This window comes from Panthera leo, chromosome B1 (genome assembly GCF_018350215.1).
Source record: "Panthera leo isolate Ple1 chromosome B1, P.leo_Ple1_pat1.1, whole genome shotgun sequence".
In the NCBI taxonomy this organism is placed as follows: domain Eukaryota; kingdom Metazoa; phylum Chordata; class Mammalia; order Carnivora; family Felidae; genus Panthera; species Panthera leo.
The window spans coordinates 52290041-52310101 of record NC_056682.1 but is presented as its reverse complement, the minus strand read 5'-3'; the positions used below and the strand labels follow the sequence as shown (position 1 = coordinate 52310101).

The 20061-nt window shown below is 38.9% G+C and overlaps 1 protein-coding gene and 1 long non-coding RNA gene across 3 annotated transcripts in view; one reads left to right on the top strand and one right to left on the bottom strand.

Annotated features, from left to right (window-relative positions):
• The window catches only part of MTMR9 (myotubularin related protein 9), a 50251-nt gene extending 34688 nt beyond the window's left edge, over positions 1-15563 (bottom strand). The window contains exons 1-2 of one of the 2 annotated variants that reach the window (XM_042935021.1): positions 14974-15563; positions 1981-2089 (exon numbers count right to left, since the gene is read on the bottom strand). In XM_042935021.1, the coding sequence (XP_042790955.1) occupies positions 1981-2089; positions 14974-15155 (291 nt within the window). In that variant the 5' untranslated portion in view covers positions 15156-15563. Of the gene's footprint in view, positions 1-1980; positions 2090-12743; positions 12830-14973 lie in introns of those variants that run through there. The other variant, XM_042935022.1, reaches the window with a different exon arrangement.
• A 434-nt stretch (positions 15564-15997) lies between these two features.
• The window catches only part of LOC122217680, a 34862-nt gene continuing 30798 nt past the window's right edge, over positions 15998-20061 (top strand). Inside the window, exon 1 of the long non-coding RNA XR_006201626.1 lies at positions 15998-16212. This is a non-coding gene — a long non-coding RNA (uncharacterized LOC122217680). The remainder of the gene's footprint in view (positions 16213-20061) is intronic.

Sequence of the window (20061 nt, the reverse complement as noted above, 5' to 3'; positions counted from 1 at the left end):
CCAGGCTCTGAGCTGTCAGCACAGAGCCCGATGCGGGGCTCGAACTCACAGAGGGTGAGATCATGACCTGAGCCGAAGTCAGATGCTTAACCAACTGAGCCACCCAGGTTTCCCGTGATTTTTAATGCAAGTCAGCAGTCACTTTAGCAGATAATAAGCACTCATATTCTGACTTGTTGTGATCACAATTTGTATCGCTAGAGGTAGGACTTTTCCTTTAAACTCATTAACACTGAAAGAACTGAAAACATTTCAACTCCAAAAGACAGTAGAAACTACATAGAAAAAAGCTTCATCAGCCTTCCTACTATGATTTAGAAAAACGAGCACTTGCAAGTTATTACTTCAGTGGGATTCTATTTATGGCAGCAGAATATATTTGGGTATATGGATTCTTGATTGCAAAGAACAGTTCAACTGTGTTATATAAGAAATTCACTTATTACTTCCAAGTTATATCAAGATATATCGGGGAGATAGGAAAGAAATTAGATACCAGCAAAAGGCAAGAGGCCACGTTCACTATGGACATTTACTACGTTGTAAAAATAACCAGTAGAGCATTCACTTCCTAAGGTCAAATTATGAGAATGGCTCGTAATTCATAGCTTCTTTTCAGCTGTAAGGGTTTCTATATAATCAGTTTCTAAAGGATTTTAGGTACTATATACAGCTAATGAAACAACTGATTAGTGTCAGATGCTAACAAAGCTAAGTAAATGCAATCAGAAAGTGGGTTAATAGCTTTGCCCTATATTTTCTTCACCACTATCCTTCACCATATGCAATTTCACTGACACCCACCAACCAGCTATCTTGTAACCCATAAAACAGATAAAAAGAAAAATGCAGACTGGCCAGTGAAAATCCAAACCCACAACTGAAATGAAATGGGTCAGTAGCATTTCCTTGCCCAAAGAGCAGGACAGTATTTCAGCTTAACAGCCTAGAAACCACAGTGTGTTTCTTACCCACGTTAGCAAATGTGGCCAAATCAACATTACTCTGTCACTTCCAAATGACAGATATGTAAGACAAACAGTTCAGCTCATCTTCTCATTTCCTTTAAGGAAAATTTAGCAAAGGCAGAAGGTAAAATGGTTACATGCCATTTTCTCAGCACCACAACAGTTGTTTTTTTTATTTCTCTATTCTTGTTTAAAAACCAAACATGATCCTAGTTATAGATTTTTAAACCTTTCTGCCTCCTTTTAATAGTTAAGCCACTAGCATTTGTTTTGGATACAAAGACCAGATTAGTCACTCATAGACGGAAGGAAAAGAAATCAGTGTGTCTATAATTATCTAGAAAATACCATAAACATAAAGTTAATTACTATAATTTAGTAGCAATGATTTAAAATAAGGCAATTGAAAATTTGAGTGTAAACCAAAATAGTTGGTTTGAATGGGGAAGAAAATGAAGTGAGCTCCTCAATTTAAATATTAAATTATCCAAGTAAAATTTCTATTATTTGAAATCTGAAGAGACAGTCAATACTGTTTATACAAATATAAAACAAACACACTTTTTAGTCTTAGGCAAACATTTGCGTAAGACAAGCAAACATTCTCTGTTTGCTTCAGACTTGCTAAAAACAAACACAGGGCTATAATCATTGGTATAATTATTTGCTTTGATAAAAGAAGTAACTTCTAACAAAAGCCTTACCATATACACATACAATGGATTATCATCCAGCCTTAAAAGGGAAGGAAATTCTGTCAAATGCTACAATGAGTGAACCTGGAGGAATAAGGAACCCAGAACACTAAAAACTGCTATAAGTCAATAAAATCCTAATACATTCCTATAACAATGAATCCGGGTGAGGCTTTTCCTAACAACTTTCAATATGTGAGTCATAGAACATGACCAAATATCTAGTAAAACAAACATAAGAGCTATACTGAGTAAGAATATAAGGTTCTTTTTTATTACTATTTACTTTCACCAGATTTTGCTTCTGAAACCTTTACCTCAATGGAACTGGCAATATTCAAACATTCCTCCATTCCAGGAATATCCAACTGAATTATTCGAAAGTCTTTACATTTTATGATGATGGTACCCAGTGGTCCCACAAATCTGTAAAAAATTACAAATTATGCTTAGGAACATATACATTTTTATTTTTTTTAAAAAAGTATATTTATTTATTTTGAGAGAGAGGAAAAGGGAATCCCAGGCAGACTTCACACTGTCAGTGTGAATCTCAATACAGGACTCAAACTCACAAACCAGGAGATCATGACCTGAGCTGAAATCAAGAGCTGGATGCTTAACCAACTGAGCCACCCAAGCACCCCCATATATGTCTCTATCTTTAAGCATATGATTATTTCCTTGAAAAAAGAATGTAGAAAAAAGAATTACCATCTACATTCACCTTTCTTCTCCCCAATTAGTCTAGTTAGGGAAGAGGCAAGCCTGCATTACTAAAATGTGAGCCATAAATTATTTTAAATATATGTACTTAAAAACATTTCAAATTCATAAAGTAATTCATACTAGGCCAATTCATTTAATGAAAATTATTTGGGACCTTGCTTCAAAGAATGAAGAAAAAAGATCTGTAATTAATGTGGTAAGTGTTTGTACAGAGGTATTTCTGAAACGTAGAAAAACACTTCATTTCAGATTTTACTTACTTCCAAGTTTAATAGTTGATTTTAAATATAAATATCTCTTTTTCAGTCTTTAAAAACTATTAGCTTGCATAATCTATTCTAAACCAATGTCATATCTAATCACAAATTTTGTATCAGTAAATTTTGTGCAAATGTAATTTTACCTTTATTGGAATTTTTGTCTTTTATTGTAGTTGTTTTGTTTTGTCAGTACTTGCTAACAGCTCTGATTTTTCTTTTGCTTTGCCACTGGTTGGCCCTAAATCTTTTCCATTAATAGTTCTGGGTATTCCTTAACTAGGAATTCTTAGATTGTCCAAATGCTGTTCATTTAACCTACTTTTTGCCCAGTTTAGAAAGACATCTCCTACAGCCACTCTTCTGAACACCATCTGAATTGTAAGCATCCCTATGCCTCTCACCACTGCGTTGTTAATTTGGACAAGCAGACGTTATCAGCACGGGTCAAATCCCAGTAAAGATAATTCCACCAGACATCCACAACCTATCAACACACTAGAATGCCGCTTATAAAATTTATTTTGAAAACTCACATTCTTGGCACTTCTACTTCTGGCAAAGGTAGAGTAACAGGGACCAGACTTACCTTCCCACCTGAAACAACCAAAATAACTGGACAAAATATAAGTAAGAACTGTTTTCAAGACACTGGACATCAAGCAACAAAGAACAGAGATCTCTGGGAGATGGGAAACAAGATGAGTCCTACAAATACCCCAGTTTACTGTTTTGAGTTTCCAGGCCACAGGAGAGGGAACCTGGGTGGGGCTGATAGTCTGAGGAGAGCATCTATATTAAAAAAGAAAGTTTCATAATAGTGACTTCAGATTCCAGGATACTAGGAAAAGAAGGGCAAATTAAATCCAAAGCAGAAGACATTAAATAATAAAGATCAGAGCCAAAATCAATGAAAGAGAAAAAAGAAAATTATAGGGAACAAGAAAAGCAAAAATGATTGTTTGAAAATAATAAAAGCAATAAACCACTTGCCAAAGTGATCAGGAAAAAAGAAAATCTGTCTCAATTTACCAATACCAGTAAGGAGAGAAACGAGAATCTCTACAGATTCTACAGGCATTAAAAACATTAAAGGAAATACTAGTAACAACTTCATGCCAATAAATTCAACAAGGGAAATGATATGGACAAATTCCTAGAAGACACAAACTCAAGGAGAACCTAATTAGTTTTATAGATATTAAACAAACTGAAATGTTCATTAAAATCTCCTCCCTACCACCACCAAAACAAACAAATAAACAAACAAACAAACAAAAAACAAAAACAAAATAACCTTCAGGTCTAGGTGGCTTCACTGATGAATTCTACAAAATGTTTAAGGAAAAAATACTATTCAAGACAAACTCTTCCAGAAAGTTGAAGAAAAGGCAATTATTTATCAATTCATTCCATGGGGCCAGCATAACCCTAATATATATATTAAAAAAAAAAAAAGACATTACAAGAAAACTACAGACCAATATATTTCATGAACCCAGATGCAAAATTTCTAAACAAAATATTAGCAAATTAAATCCAACAATACATGAAAAGGATAATACATCATAAGCAACTGGGGTTTATCATTTGAAAATCAAAGCAATTTATCATATTGCTAAATTAAAAAAGAAAAACACCACATGATCATCTCAATAGATATAGAAAAAGCATTTGACAAAAGTCAACATCTATTCCTGATTTTAAAAAACAAAAACAAAAAACCTCAACTCTCAGCAAACTAGGAACAAAAGGAAACATCTTCAACAGCATTTACCAAAACAAAACAAAACAAAAACAAAACAACCCTACTACTAATTACAGACTTAACAGTGAAAACTAAATACTTTTTCACTAATATCAGAAATAACAGAGATGTTCACTCTCACCACTTCTATTCAACATTGTATTGACAGTTAATAGCCAGTGCAATAAGGCCAAAACAAAAGAAAACAAAACAAAAAAAACCACAAAAAAACAAAACCAGAATGAATAAATGGCATCCAGATTGAAAACAAAGAAATAAAATGGTCTTTAGTTGAGGATGACATGATTGCCTATTTAGAAAAGCCAATGAAAAATACATAAAAGCTATTAGAATTAAAAGATGAGTTTAGTAAGGCTGCCAGATACAAATTCAATACACAAAAATCAATAGTATTTCTATATACTATCGCAACAATTGTTTAAAACGCCCAGGATTTGGTTTTTATTCAGGATGGTGAGGCTGATAATCAGGAGATAACTGTCACTGAAAAGTTATTTTGTTACTCACATTTCCCAACAGGAGAGGCAAACTATGTCACTCAGAGCCACATGGGGAAGCATCTGGGACAGTCAGGAGGCAGACAGAGTGAGAGGAAAGGATGGGCCAGAACTTCTGTGATGTTTCACAGAAAAGAATGGGAAAGGCAGGGTAGGTGAGCTGAGCAAGTTTAGGATTAGAGTTTGAATAATTCTGTCAGGCTCTGGGTTATACCAGTGATCCCTGGTTGTCTGGTACCTGGCCCTGGAAGAATTTAGGACAAGAGAATAGTGGTCCTGACTGCAGAAGCCTGATAAGAGGAAGCAGATGCGGGTATGGACTTGAGATTGGTTGGTCTGCGTATCAAAGGTGTGCTTGCAGGCAATTTTCTTGCTATCTCTAGGAAATAGCTAACCCTGAGTGGAAGCAGTCCCACTCCAGGTCTGCAAGGGGCTTAAGACATCAATGTATTATAAAATACAAAAAGTAAAAAACATAATTAATACATATGAGCAATTAGAAATTGAAATTTTTAAAATACCATTTGAAAGAGCATCTAATAATGTGGACTAGAGGAAAATCTGTCAAAAGATGCCTAAGATGAATGAATGAAAATTACAACACATCACTGAAAGAAATTTAAGAAGACCTAAATAAAATAAATGGAGAGATTCACTTTGTTCATGGGGCAGAACACTCAATATTTAGATATCAGATGTTAACTCTTACCAAATTCATTTATCAACAGATTGAACACAATTCTCATCAAAATCAGAGGCTTTTTTTAAAGAAATTGACAAGCTGATTCTAAAATTCATATGGAAATGCAAATGACCTGAAATAGACAGAACTTTTAATTGGAACAATTATGTAATACTACATAATTTCAACTTAATACAAAGCTACTGTAATTAAGACAGTATGGTAGTGTGGTAACAGCATCAAGATAAACAGATCAATGAACCAGAAAAAAGAGTCTAGAAACAGTTCTATTTATATATGGACAAAGATGCAAAGACAATGCATTGAAAAAAGGGCAAAACAATCAGATATCTATATGCAATATACATACATACACACATATACGATAAACCATATATAAAAACTCAAAATGTATCATATACATAAAGATAAAACCTAAAACTATAAAAGTGCTAGAAGATAAAGAGAAAAAATCTTTGTGACCTTGGGTTAGGCAATGATTTCTAAGATAAGACACCGCAACCCCAATCTATAAAAGAACTGGTAAATTGGGCTTCTTCAAAATTTAAGTCATTTTCTCTTTGAAAGACACTGCTAAGAGAATGAAAAGCCAAGCCACAGACAGAAAATATTTGCAGATCTTATATAATAAAAGACTTGTATCTAAACTATATATTTTTAAAAACACTCAAAACTCAGTAAAGGGAAAGATTCTGGGAAGATGGTGGAATAGAAAGCACCAGGAATCTGTCTCCCAACCTAGACAGCAATTTCATTGGCATGATGTGTTTGATGTGACTGTTTTGTAACTCTAGAGTCTACTAAGGCTTGCAACTTCCAGAGTTCCAGAGACCTGGATGGTAAGTTTTGGATAAATTCAGCTCTTAGCAAAATAGCAGCTATGCATCCTACCCATGAGGTGGGCAGCTGTGCACACGTTCCTGGAGCAACTTACAAACAGCTTGCAGAAGCTAGGTTGGGCAAAAAAGACCCTGTCCTCCAAACATCAGAGAAAAGAGATCCTGTCCTACAAATATCAGGATTTGTGTGCTAGCTGATTGCTGCTTCTGATCACAGAAGAGCAGAGGCCAGTGGACATCTGGTTATTGCATCTGTTATTGCATCTTTCCCCATTGTTGTAAGCCTCTCCCCAACAAGTGACTTCCAGAGTTTTAAACAACAGTCCCCTTTCCCCTCCCTGCCTGCATTTCATTTTTCACTCTTCTCCTTTCAGGAGACAGACATTAAAGACTAAGACATTCAAAGACAATTACATAAATCAGGAAAACTAGGATTGGAAATGCCCAGGGAAAGGCTCAAAAAAAACCCTAAGATGACCTTAAATTTATACTCTAGGCTGATCCTTGGCATAGAGAAAGCTTACAACAATAAATAACAACATCAACAACAACAAAAGTAAATAACAACAACAAAACAACAACAAAAAAAGAGCAAACCTTGGGGAAGGAGAAAAACATGATTTCCAGAATCACCACATTATTAGATCAAATGTTCAATGTTCAACCAAAAAAAAAAAAAATCACAAAGCATACAAATAAACAGGAAAGTATGGGACAGTCAAAGGAAAAAAATACATCAACAGAAACTTTCCCTGAAAAAGACCTGATGGCAGATACACTAGACAATGATTTTAAAACAATTGTCTTAAAGATGCTCAAAGAACTAAAGGAAGATGTAGAGAAAGTCAAGAATGTGATGTGTGAACAAAATGGAAATATCAATGAAGAGAGAGAAAACCTAAAAGGAAACCAAAAAGAAATGCTGGGGCTGAAAAGTGCGATAACTGAAATGAAAAATTCACGAGAGGGATTCAAAGGCAGATGTGAACAGGCAGAAGAAAAATCAATGAACCTGAAGATAAGAAAATGAAAATTATTGAGTCTGAGGAACAGAGAGAAAAGATTGAAAAAAAGAGAACAGAGCCTAAGGGACCTGTGGGATACCAACAAGAAGAGAAAGGGAGAGAGAGAATATTTGAAGAAATAATAGCTGAAAAATTCCCCAATTTGATGAAAGACATGAATATAAACATCCAAGAAGTTCAACAAAATCCAGATAAGATAAACTCAGAGAACCACATCAAAACACATTTTAATCAAACTTTCAAAAGACAAAGAGAAAATTTTGAAAGCAGCAAGAGGGAAGTAAATTGTCACATACAAGGGAGCCACAATAAGATAATAAACAGACTTCTCATCATAAACTTTGGAAGCCAGAAGACAGTGAGCTAATATATTCAAAGTGCTAAGAGAAAAAATTGTCAACTAAGAATCTTATATCCAGCAAAAGTGTCCTTCCAAAGTGAGGGAGAAATTAAGATAATCCCAGATAAACAAAAGTTGAGGCATTTATGACCACTAGAGCTATCTTACAAGAAATACTCAAGGGTGGGGTACCTCAGTGGCTCAGTAAGTTAAGCATCTGACTTTGGCTCAGGTCATGATCTCATGGTTCCTGAGTGTAAGCCCTGCATCAGGCTCTATGCTGACAGTGCAGGGCCTGCTTGGGATTCTCTCTCTCTCCCTCCTTCTTTGCCCCTCCCCACCTCATGCTTTCTCTCTCAAAATAAACTAAAAAAAAAAAAAAAAGAAAAAAAAAAGAAATGCTCAAGGGAGTCCTACAAGATTAAATGAAAGAACACTAGGCAGTAATTTGAAGTTATATGAAAAAATAAAGATCTCAATAAAGGTAAACACATGGGTAATTATAAAAGCTAATATGTAATAATGGTGTGTAATTGCACTTTCTGTTTTCTACATGATTTAACAGATTAGTACATTCAAAGAAAAGATTATTAGTATAAAAGTTAATATTACTGTATTACTATAACTTTGGTTTATAACCCCAAATTTTGTTTACTACATAATTTAAGAGAGTAATGCATTTTCAATAATTATGAGTTTATGTTTGGGGGCATACAATGTATAAAGATGTAATTTTGTGACATTAACAATGAAAAAAAGTAGGGACAGACCTATAAAGAAGTAGATTTTTTGTATGCTATTGAAGTTAAGCTGGTATAAATTCTGGTATAACTAGAGTGTTATAACTTCAGGATGTTAAATGTAATGCCTATGATCATCTTAAAGAAAATAGCTACAGAATATACATAAAAGTAGACAAGAAAGAAATTTAAATATTTCACTACAAAAAATCAACTACATACAAAATAGAACAGTAATTAAGGGACTAAAAAGCTATAAGGCATATAGAAAACAAACAGCACAGTAACAGAAGTCCCTCCTTATCAAAAATTACTTTAAATGTAAATGCATTAAACAAACCGTTCAATCAAAAGACAGAGACTGGAAGAATGAATAAAAAACATGGTCTGGGGGTGCCTGGGTGGCTCAGTCGGTTAAGCATCCTACTCTTGATTTTGGCTCAGGTGGGATCGAGCCCTGCATTGGGTTCTGCGCTGAGTGTGAAGCCTGCCTCGGATCCTCTCCCTCTGCCCCTCTCCCCCACTCACACACTCTCTCTTATCAGAATAAAATAAAAAACTTTTTTTAAAAATGTGTTTAGGGACACCTGGGTGCTCAGTCGGTTGAGCACCTAACTCTTGATTTCAGCTCAGATCATGATCTCGCAGTCGGGGGATGGAGCCCTGTGTCAGGCTTTGCACTGACAGCATGGAACCTGCTTAGGATTCTCTCTCTCTCTCTCTCTCTCTCTCTCTCTCTGCCCTTCCCCTGCTCTCTCTCTCTCTCTCTCTTGCTCTCTCTCTCTCTCTCTGTCTCCCTGTCTCTCAAAATAAATACACATTTAAAAAAATGTATGATCCAACAATATGCTTACAAGAGACTCAAGATTCAAAGACACAAAGGGGTTAAAAGTGAAAAGACAGAAAACAGATATTCCACACAAACAGTAACCAAAAGACAATAGGTACAGTTATACTAATCTCAGACAAAATGGACTTTAAACCAGAAGTGGTTACAAGAGACAAGGAAGGACTTTATATGCGAAAAAAGATTCATCACAGCAAGAAGATATAACAATTATAAATATTACACACTTAATTACAGGCAACCAAAATATATGAAGCAAAAACTGACAGAAATTGAAGGAAAAAATAGTTGGAGACTTTAATACCCTATTCATGATAGTGGCTAGAACAACCAGACTAAAGATAAATAAGGAAATAGACACTTAACACAATAAACCACCTAGACACATCAGACATGTACATGCTACACACCAACAGAATACACATGGGACATTTTCCAGGATTGACATATGTTAGGTCACAAATCAAAGCCTCAATAAATTTAAAAAGATAGATATCTTACAAAGTACCTTCTCTGAACACAATGGGATGAAATTAGAAATCCACAACAAAAGGAAAACTGGGAAATTCGCAAAATTATGGAAATTAAACACTACACTTATAAACAACTAAGCCATGGGCACCTGGGTGGCTCAGTCGGTTGAGTGTCCGACTTCGGCTCAGGTCACGATCTCACAGTTTGTGGGTTCGAGCCCCACATCGGGCTCCATGCTGACAGCTCAGAGCCCAGAGCCTGCTTCCAATTCTGTGTCTCCCTCTCTCTCTGCTCCTCCCCTGCTCACACTCTATCTCTTTCTCTCTCAAAAATAAACATTAAAAAAATTTTCTTAAACACATAAACAACCAAGGGATCAAAGAAAAAAAATCACACAGTAAATTAGAAAAAATAGAAACAAATGGAAACAAACACATAACATTACAAAACTTATGGGACACAGAGAAAGCTATACATATATGAAACCACTTGATATATGTTATGATGCATCAGTCAAGAATGGGTTGCTAGACAATGGTATTAAGAAAACTGGCTTGCTACATGGAGAAAAACACTTGAAATTAAGGTAGAATCCAAATGAATTAAAGTACTAAAAGTGAAGGGTAAAAGTATAAAGCTAATATGGAAGAAAATGTAGAGAATATCCTAGTGATCTTCTTCAGTATGACTTAAAAAGCACAAACAATAAAGTAAAAATTGATGAATTCTGAATTAAAATTAAGGCCTTTTGTTCAACAAAGAACACCACAGAAAAGTCAACAAATGGGTGAGAGACTAGAAGACATTTGCCATGTCCAAGTAAAGAATAATACCTCAAGAGTATACATGGAACCAGTGCAAATCAATTCTAGAAAGACTTTTAAGCACTTTTTTTTTTTTTAAGAGGGAGAGAGGGGCGCCTGGGTGGCTCAGTCGGTTAAGCATCCGACTTCGGCTCAGGTCATGATATTGAGGTTTGTGAGTTCGAGCCCCACGTCAGGCTCTGTGCTGACAGCTCGGAGCCTGGAGCCTGCTTTGGATTCTGTGTCTCCCTCTCTCTCTGCCCCTCCCCTGCTCACGCTCTGACTCTCTCTGACTTTCAATAATAAATAAACATTTAAAAAAAATTTTTTTTAAAAAGAGGGAGAGAATTTACACATGAAGCGGGGGAGGGGCAGAATATGTCGTGACAGCAGGAAGTTGGAGGTTCTCTGGAGGGTCAGAAAAGTAGAATGTGGTAGATAATTTGGGATTCTATTCTGCCATCAGAAACAGTGAAATGGATGTACACACAGCAATAGGAAGAGATCCTGAACAAAGAGTACTGAGTTAATGTTGAGAAATAGAACAAGATCTGCAACATACTCATACTGAGGGAAATTAAACTCACACATGATAGTGCTATATATTTTATAGGAATATACATATATCCAAGGACAAATAGCAACACTCAGCATTACTTGCCTATAGGGACTGAGGATGAGGTAGAAAACAGGCATGAAAATTAGGGCTTGAAGACGAATCAAATTAAAAAAAAAAAAAAAAAAAAAAAAAAACAAGAAAACCTTGTAATGAATCCATCCTGAAAATGACAAGTCATCAACTGAGTAGGATTAACTCAACTCTCTACATGTGAGGTCCATGAAAAGAAAAAGGTATAATTGTAAAACCTGTGTAACACCTTGCGTGCTGAAAGGACCACATCAAATTATGTATGCAACGTGCACGACAGCACTACATGAGCCTGTGACGTGTTACCCAAATAGAAGTTACTACTAGATACGAGAAGGGCTGTCTTCCTCTGTGTGATAGAAGTGATGTTCAGAGAGGTTAAGTGGCTTGTCCAAGGACACCTACCCCACCGGAGGCAGCACTAAAAGAGGCATCCTTAATACTGCTCTTCCTCTCACATCGCATTTGCAACTCACTCACGAGGCATGGCAGCTCAGCCTTCAAAACACACCCCAAACTGGCCTGCTTCTGATCATGCTACTACTGCTTCCACTCCTTTTTTTATTTCAAGTTTATTTATTTATTTATTTATTTATTTATTTATTTATTTATTGAGAGAGAGAGAGAGAGAGAGAGAGAGAGAGAGAGGAAGGAGCAGAGAGAAAGGGAGAGGAAGAATTCCCAGCAGGCTCTGCATCACCAGTGTAGAAACTGATGCGGGGCTCGAACTCACGAACCGTGCGATCATGCCCTGAGCAGAAGTCCGACGCTTAACCTGCTGAGCCACCCAGGTGCCCCTGCTTCCACTCTAAAGTCACCACTGCCCTTTCCCTGAACTATTCAACAGTCTCCTAACTGGGCCCACTGCTTCCACTGTTCCCCCTCTGCAATCCATTTTCTGCCAGCGGCCGGAATCATCTACAAAGTCTGTCTGCTCTTACTTCCTTGCTTTCAACTCTCCAGGGGCTTCCTGTGAAAACCATCACACCGGCAAATAAAGCCCTACACCATCTGGCCCCTGCTTATCCCTCCAACCATTTTCTGCTATGCCTCTAGCCTCTACTCTTGCTCACTGCCCTCCAGCCAACTGGTCTCTATGTTTTTTCTTGTCTAATCCCAGCATATTCCTGTCTTTGCATTCCCTGATCCCTCTGGCTGGAATGCTCCTTCTTCCCATATTCACACTGCTAGCTTCCTCTCTTCATTCAGATGTCATTCATTTAAATGTCACTTGTCTTCTCTGAAATTCTTTCTAAATACACAGGCATTCTCTACCCTGCCATCTTTCTTTATTTTCCTTCCCGGAACTTATTACCTGACATCGTTATCTACTTATTTGTTGATTTATTTGAATGTCTATCTCCTCCACTGGTACACAATTTATTCAACCACCTTAGTTACCACTGTACCTGCAGAGCCCAGACAGTGATCAGCACATAGAAGACACATGGAAGTATTTCTTGACCACAACAATTAAACAAACTCTGGTCTGACCACCTAGCTCGTGCTCTTTCCATCACATCGTGCTGCTTCCTGGAGAAAAAGGTAAATGTATACACAATTTGTCATTTCTGCCCTAACAGGTTAAAATGTCATGTTTTATATACTTTGTTAGCCTTACCAGGCCTGGCATGTAGTAAATGCTACGTAAATATGATGAAATGAAAGTGTGAAAAGCAACCATAGAAAAAGAAGAAAAAAGAAAAGGGAGTTGGTGGTGAGGAGAAACTCTGCTTCAGAGGCACCTGGTGGCTCAGTCAGTTAAGCATCCAACTTTGGCTTGGGTCATGATATCGTGGGTTCGTGGGTTCAAGCCCTGCGTCAGGCTCTGTGCTGACAGCTCTGAGCCTAGAGGCTGCTTCATATCGTGTCTCCCTCTCTCTCTGCCCTTGCCTACTCACATTCTGTCTAATTCTCTTTCAAAAATAAATAAAAAACATTTTTAAAAAATTAAAAAAAATAAATAAGTAATTTGTATTCTATAGCGCCACAGACCATTCGGGGGTCAATCCATCTTATACTTCCTATATGCCTATCTGCCCACGTTAGGAGTTTGGAAAGAGATAAAAATTAACCAAATGTTAAGTACTGACTTCAAGGAGCTAACATCTATGTAACTATCAAAATACAAATGGTAACATACACTTATTAAAGAGGTATAATTAAAGAGCTAAAGGATTTCAAGGTGAGAATTACTTCTAGTTGTGGAAATTCCTTCTTTGTAAGAAGAACCTACAAAAAGAGGCGGCAGTTAACAGGGTTATTGATAGACGAATAGAGGTTGGATGATGGCCTATGAAGTCCTGAAAGACAAGCACTATATTTTATTCATCTCGATGTTCTTAAAGCCTCCCAAAATGTCTAGACCCTAAGGACATTCAATAAATCTTTAACAAACTTGGGAGGAACACGGCATTCCAGGCAGAAGGAAGAGCATCGATAAGATATACACAAGAGAATGCAGGACACGGCAAGCAAAAATAAAGAGTGAGGACTGGCTAATAAAAAGGGTTCGTGAAAGGGAATGGCAAGAACCAAAGTGGGAAAAGTAAGTTAGGGCCAGACACGGAGCACCACAAATGATAGAGTTAAGAGGTTTATGCTTTATTATGCAGGCCAGGAAGAGACCATCGAAAACTTTTACACAGGAGAAGGTTGATCTGAGGAGTCTAGCAAGAATCCTCTGCTTGAAAAAAAATAAATAAATCTGTCACCAATTCATCCATACCATTCAAATTCTACCACTAGAAATTATTTTCTTTTAAGGCATAACCTCTCTAGGAATCTTCTTAATATCCAAGTTTTCCTGAGAGGTAATAAAAAAGGCTGTTGTCATTCATTTATACTTTAGTGTAAACTGGATGATCAATTCACCTTCTCCTGGCTAGAGTTAAGTACACAGAGCCATTGGGGAAGTAAGAATTTTGACTGCAGATGGATGTATAACTTTTTGACTCTGAGACACCACTTTGGAAAGACAGTCTGGGGTGCAAAAAGAAAAAAAAAAAGAGGTTAACGAATTAATATTTTTGATTAAGAGCCAATTCTGTTTCTTCCAAAAGCAGACCTTAGTAAGGATAAATAAAAGATATTAAATCTCCTATGGTAGGAAGTATTCAATTGATGACCCAGAAGGTAAGAAATAAGGAGAAATATGATCAACCAAACATGTTTGAGGGAAAGGAAAAAAAAAGTTTTGTGAACTTTAGACACTACATACGAAGTTTTTGGAGTTTTCCTCAAAAGTGGCAACTAAAGACTTTACCTAAATCACACTCAACCACTTCAAGAACTGTGACAGGCAATCAATAATCAATAATACAAGGAATATGATGGTGCAAGAAGAAATTTTTTTTTAAGGTTGAAAATCCACCCAAATGATGTTATGTACCAAAAATGATAATCAGGATAACATGTGACAACCCTGGAAATTCCACCCAGATTTAACGGAAATCAGGCATCTCGTTTGAATGGTTTTCTGCTTTCTAAAATTCCTATCCTCAATCTAGGCCAGAGAGGGCTCATTTTGCTGGCGGGTTAGGCGATGGGGCGCAAGGAAAACACTGAATCGCGTGGCCTCAGACGTCCACCTAAGGTCCCCCAAGCTCCCTACGGGAAGGGGGTGGGATGGGCACTCACCGCTTGTCGATGGCGTCGATGTTTGAATGGAGAAGCCACAGCTCCTCGGTGTTGTCCTGCCGAGAAGACAGGATCAGGTGGTGACCAGTCAGACACAAGGTCCCTTCGACGGCGGGATAAAAAGGCCGGTGCAGCACCACATTGTCCACCCGCGGGGTCTTAATCAGCTCCGCAAACTCCATGTTGCCCCGCGGCCGGAGCCACGGGACTGCCGAGTCCCGGAGGTCCGAGGCGGTTACACCGCCGCAGGGCTGGGGACCAGACTGACCAGGCTCCGGGCAGGCCGGAGGGGCGGGGACGGGGCGGGGAGGCCGGGCCCCGCCCCAGGCTAAGGTGGGCGCGGCGAGGCCTGTGGCCACCGTCACTGGCCGCGGGAAGACGGGGGCTGGGGCTGGGCCAGGCCCGGGCGTCTCTCTTGTGCTCCCGGTGCCCCAGGTCCAGGTCTCGGGCCGAGAGAACGCTCCGCGACAGGCCCAGCAAGCCTCTGCCGCCACCTGGGGACCCTGCCTCAGGTGGGCAGGCTGAAGGGAGAAGGAGGAGGCCGCTTTAGGGTCAGTTTCCGAGACCGAGCTGCTTGGGACTCCTGGCGGAAGTAGCTGCTCGGAGCCGGAGCCTAGGGCAACTCTGGGCGGAAGCGGTGGAGCTCGAAACTAGAAAGGCAGGGAAGTCAGAGCCGGAAGTCGGTCCCCTCCCCAGGTCCGAAGAGAATGTTTCCGGAAACAAGGACCCGAAGGTTTGTGTTCCTACCAGGAAAAAGAGCCTTTCTGCCTTCACGCCCACCGCCGTCCCTCTCACCCCTTCCAAATATTTATCAGAAAAGGCCGGGGAAGAAGGGACGACGAGAAGAGGTCCTTGCCTGCCTCCCTGCACTTTAGTAGTCCCTGCAAGGGCTCGTCACAACGTGGGGCTGACGTAAAGTGTGAGGATTTTCTTCCATTCTCCGTGAGATGGCAAGTGTGCGATCGAATCAGTGATTGTGACCGTAGAGAAACCGCAGGTGTAAGGGAGGAACCCAGGGCCGGCCCCGCAGACTCCCAGAGAGCGCCGCGCCAAGGTTCTGTGACCTTGAACGAGAGTAAGAAAAAGCATGCAAACACCTATGAGAGGGACCTAGGTAGAAATAACACACAATGCGCAGAAGAGGAAAAATTTAATCCTATCCTGTGAGGAAGCTCAAATGGCTTGCTAAATCTTAGTCTGTAGCGGAGACTGGACTTCATCTAGATCTGTGAAATCAAGGTACCTGGGGTGGGGGGCGGGGAGGACATTGGTCACCACCACATAGCCACCCCATTAAATACAGTGCCACTGAACTACTCCCAGATACCTAAATTATACCAGAAATTAACTCAAATAAATTCTTGCTTAGTGCCCCCTTCTTTAAACTATTTTCGTAACTTCATTAACTTTTGAAATCCTCACCATCTAGTACCTGAGGACAACGGATAGGCTAAAGTCTCACAGCAATCAAAGTCAAAATGAATTGTCTAAAATCTCACCTGATATATATAAATAAATAAATAGGGAGAGAAATAAATAAAATCTCACCCCATCACCCAACAGTGTCCCTGCCTCTGGCCTTGCCCCCCAACAGTGTCCCTGCTTCTGGCCTTGCCCTTCCTAAAATGTTCCTTTATTAAAACAAACACTTTATAAGATGGTTACAGCTGAGAGTCCAGTTTTATTTGTCTCCAAACGAAAAAAAAAAAAAAAAGGAACCAACAGAAAAGAGAAAATGAGGGAACTGGTTTATAAAGCTATTTTTCGAATTAGAATTTTTATCGTCCTTCCACTTTGTGATTCATTATAACAATTCAGAATTTACTTCCAGAATGAGGAATCAGGGAAAGTTTTATGGAGAAGATATCATTTGAAACAATGACCTTGAAAGATGAGTAAGATTTATACTCTGAATGGAATGTAGCCAAGATGTCTGTCTTGTCTTAAGTTAATGATGTCTGCTTGAGGTAGGGAAATATTCTTCCAAAATTCTGTGACCTTTTCTTTTAGTTTAACTGAAAAAAAAAAAAAAAAGCCTATGAAAAAAAAACAGTGTGTCATTACATTTTAAAATGTTTAATATTCCATAAAGGCATAAACTCTTTGCCCACAAGAGAAAATTGTCAGTATCATGTTGGATTGCTATAATGGAACACCGGAAACTTAAAAAATTACACCTACTCTGGGTTGAAACTCAAAGCATAGAAAGCCCCCGAGATCTGCAGAAAACAAATATTCAATAGCAAAGAATAGAGCGGAGACGGAGCGCCATTTGTGAACTTAGTAAGTACCTGAACAGTAGGTGGCAGTCGAGCTCAACAGTAATAGGACAGGCTTCCATTCTATTACATTAAATTCGAGGAGGCTGTAGTCAAAACAAACAGCCTGGTTGTAAGGGTCTCAGATGATTCTGATAAACAAAAGAAGATGATGGCATTTATAATGCATGTAAAATACTCAACACCTTACAGGTATTATTACTTTTATTATTATTTTGTGAGATAATAAATGGCATTAATGTGTAATCATCTTGTATTCTATCAAATAGTCACCTAGCATGTATTAGGTGCCTACTGGGTCATCAGCACTTGCCCTCAAAAAGTAACAGCTAATGTGGGAAGGCCAACACACCCTACACAACTAATGAACAGAAACTAAGAGAGTAAGTACGGAAATTTTGAAGTACAGGTTTACTTTCCCGGCTCTGTGTTTCTCTACCAGGCCTTGAGTAGTTAGTAGAAATGGAGCGTTTGAAAGTAGTTTGAAGAAAGCCGATCTACAGTTGCCAAAAGTAGCAGGAGCACTTGAGATAGAGAAGACACTGCCTGTATGTGCCATTGATGAGCAGTTTTTCTCCATGTGCTTGACTGTAGCAGGCAGCTGAGTCAAACTTGATCACCTCGTGCCTATCTTCCTTGTGTTCTTCCTCCCTTCATCCCGTAAGCAAATCAATCACCAAATTGTGATCTAATAACTCTTGAAATCCCCCACCTCTCCATCGCCAAGGCTGATGCCACCACCATCTCTCACAGTACTTAAGGAGAAAGCCTCTTAGTTGGTCTCATTTCTTCCAACAGGGTTTCCCTCAAGACTATTTTTCCATTTGGTAGCTAAAGCCCTCTTTATGTTCTAAATTTCTTTTTTCTTTTCTTGTAGGTCCTTTTGTGATCTAGCCCCTTAGGCAGTGATCAGCATCACAGATCTCATCGTTCCTATTCTCTCTACCTGGCACGACAGTTCCCAAACCCCATTCCCAGCAGTTTGCACACCAGCTATCCTTAAATAGCTGACAGTTTCCTCTTGAGATTTTGCACCCAGTTCAAATCTTGCTCTGGTGGGGAAGTGTAGGACAGGGACCAGCATCATTAGCATTCCCTGGGAACTTTATTAGAAATATTTCACTCCAGGGGCACCTGGGTGGTCAGTCAGTTAAGCGTCCGATTCTTGATTTCAGCTCTGGTCATGATCCCATGGTTTCATGAGTTTGAGCCCCACATCAGGTTCTGTGCTGACAGCACGGGGCCTACTTGGGATTCTCTGTCTCCCTCTCTCTCTGCTCCTCCCCAACTCACACTCTCTCTGTCTCTCTCTCAAAAAAAAGAAAGAAAAAAAAAAAAAAAGGAATGTTTCACTCCAGAGCTACTGAATCAGAATCTGCACTTAAAGAAGATGCCTAGATGATTTTTATGAACATCAAAGTTTGAGAAAGCACTGATTTAAAGAATCTGGGTGTTCTTTCTGCCTGGTATACATTCACCTCACCCCCAATACCTTGTACCTTGGCCTGCTAATTCCTGTCATCCTTCAGATCTCCTCTCAGCTGTCACTGCCTCTAGGAAGCCTCTCCTGATTCCACACCCGCCAAAGCCCCCAAAACTATGGGCTCCACTTTATGTAGGCTCCACAGCCCTATGTAATGCTAACAATAGTTCACACTGTGTTCCAGACATTGTGCTAAATGCTTTGCATATATTGGCTCATGTAGTCCTTGCACAATTTTCTGAAATTAGTTTGTATTCTCCTTTTACCAATGAGGAAACTGAGGCACAGAGATCTTAATAAGTTTTCCCAGGACAGATAGAAATAAGTGGTGGAAGGAGGAGTCAGACCCAGGCAGTTGGGTTCAGACTCTGTGCTCTTCATCACCATGCTCCATTGCCACCCATGAGACCTGAGCCCACCTTGGTTACTTTCCCTGATTTCACCTCTTAATAAACTGTATTGAGGGACGCCTGGGTGGTTCAGTGGGTTGAGCGTCGACTCTTGATTTTAGTTCAGGTTGTTATCTCATTGTTTGTGAGATCAAACGCCACCTCAGGCTCTGTGCTGATAGCGTGGAGCCTGCTTGGGATTCTCTCTCTCCCTCTCTCTCTCTGTCCCTCCCCTGCTCTCTCTCTCTCTCTCAAAATAAATAAACATTAAAAAAAATAACTAAATATGGGCACCTGGGTGGTTCAGTGGGTTAAGTGTCCAAGCTCTTGGTTTTGATTCAGGTCATGATCTCATGGCTATGGTTTCAAGCCTGGTATCGGGCTCTGTACTGATAGTGTGGAGCGTGCTTGGAATTCTCTCTCTCCCTCTCTCTCTGCCCCTTCCCCCCTACTCTCTCTCTCAAATAAATAAATAAGCCTAAAAGTAAATAAATAAACTGTATTGAAATAGATTCCTGAGGTGTCCATAACATTCCACTAGACAATAAGCTCCTTGAGGGCAAGGACCATTTCTTGATTATAGTATGTCCAGCAACCAGCTTAGTGTCTATACATAGAAGCCATTCAATGTATATTTGTTGAATAGATACCCTGTATTTTACTGAACATATTTCACCCTGGCCTCTCCTCCCAAATCTGACTGATCTTAGATATCATTGCAGATGTTTATAGCAGTGTTCTGATGAGAGTAGGAGGAAGGTGGTATTATATTTTTCCCACCTTGCAGATGAGGAAATTAAGAGCAGATGAATAACTTGTCAGTGATGATGATAATTTCTTAGATTTGTTTGGTCACTATGTTACAATTCATGTTATATTTTCAAATATGTTATCACATATGCCTCTCTCAATGACCTGGTGAAGTAGGAGTGGAATT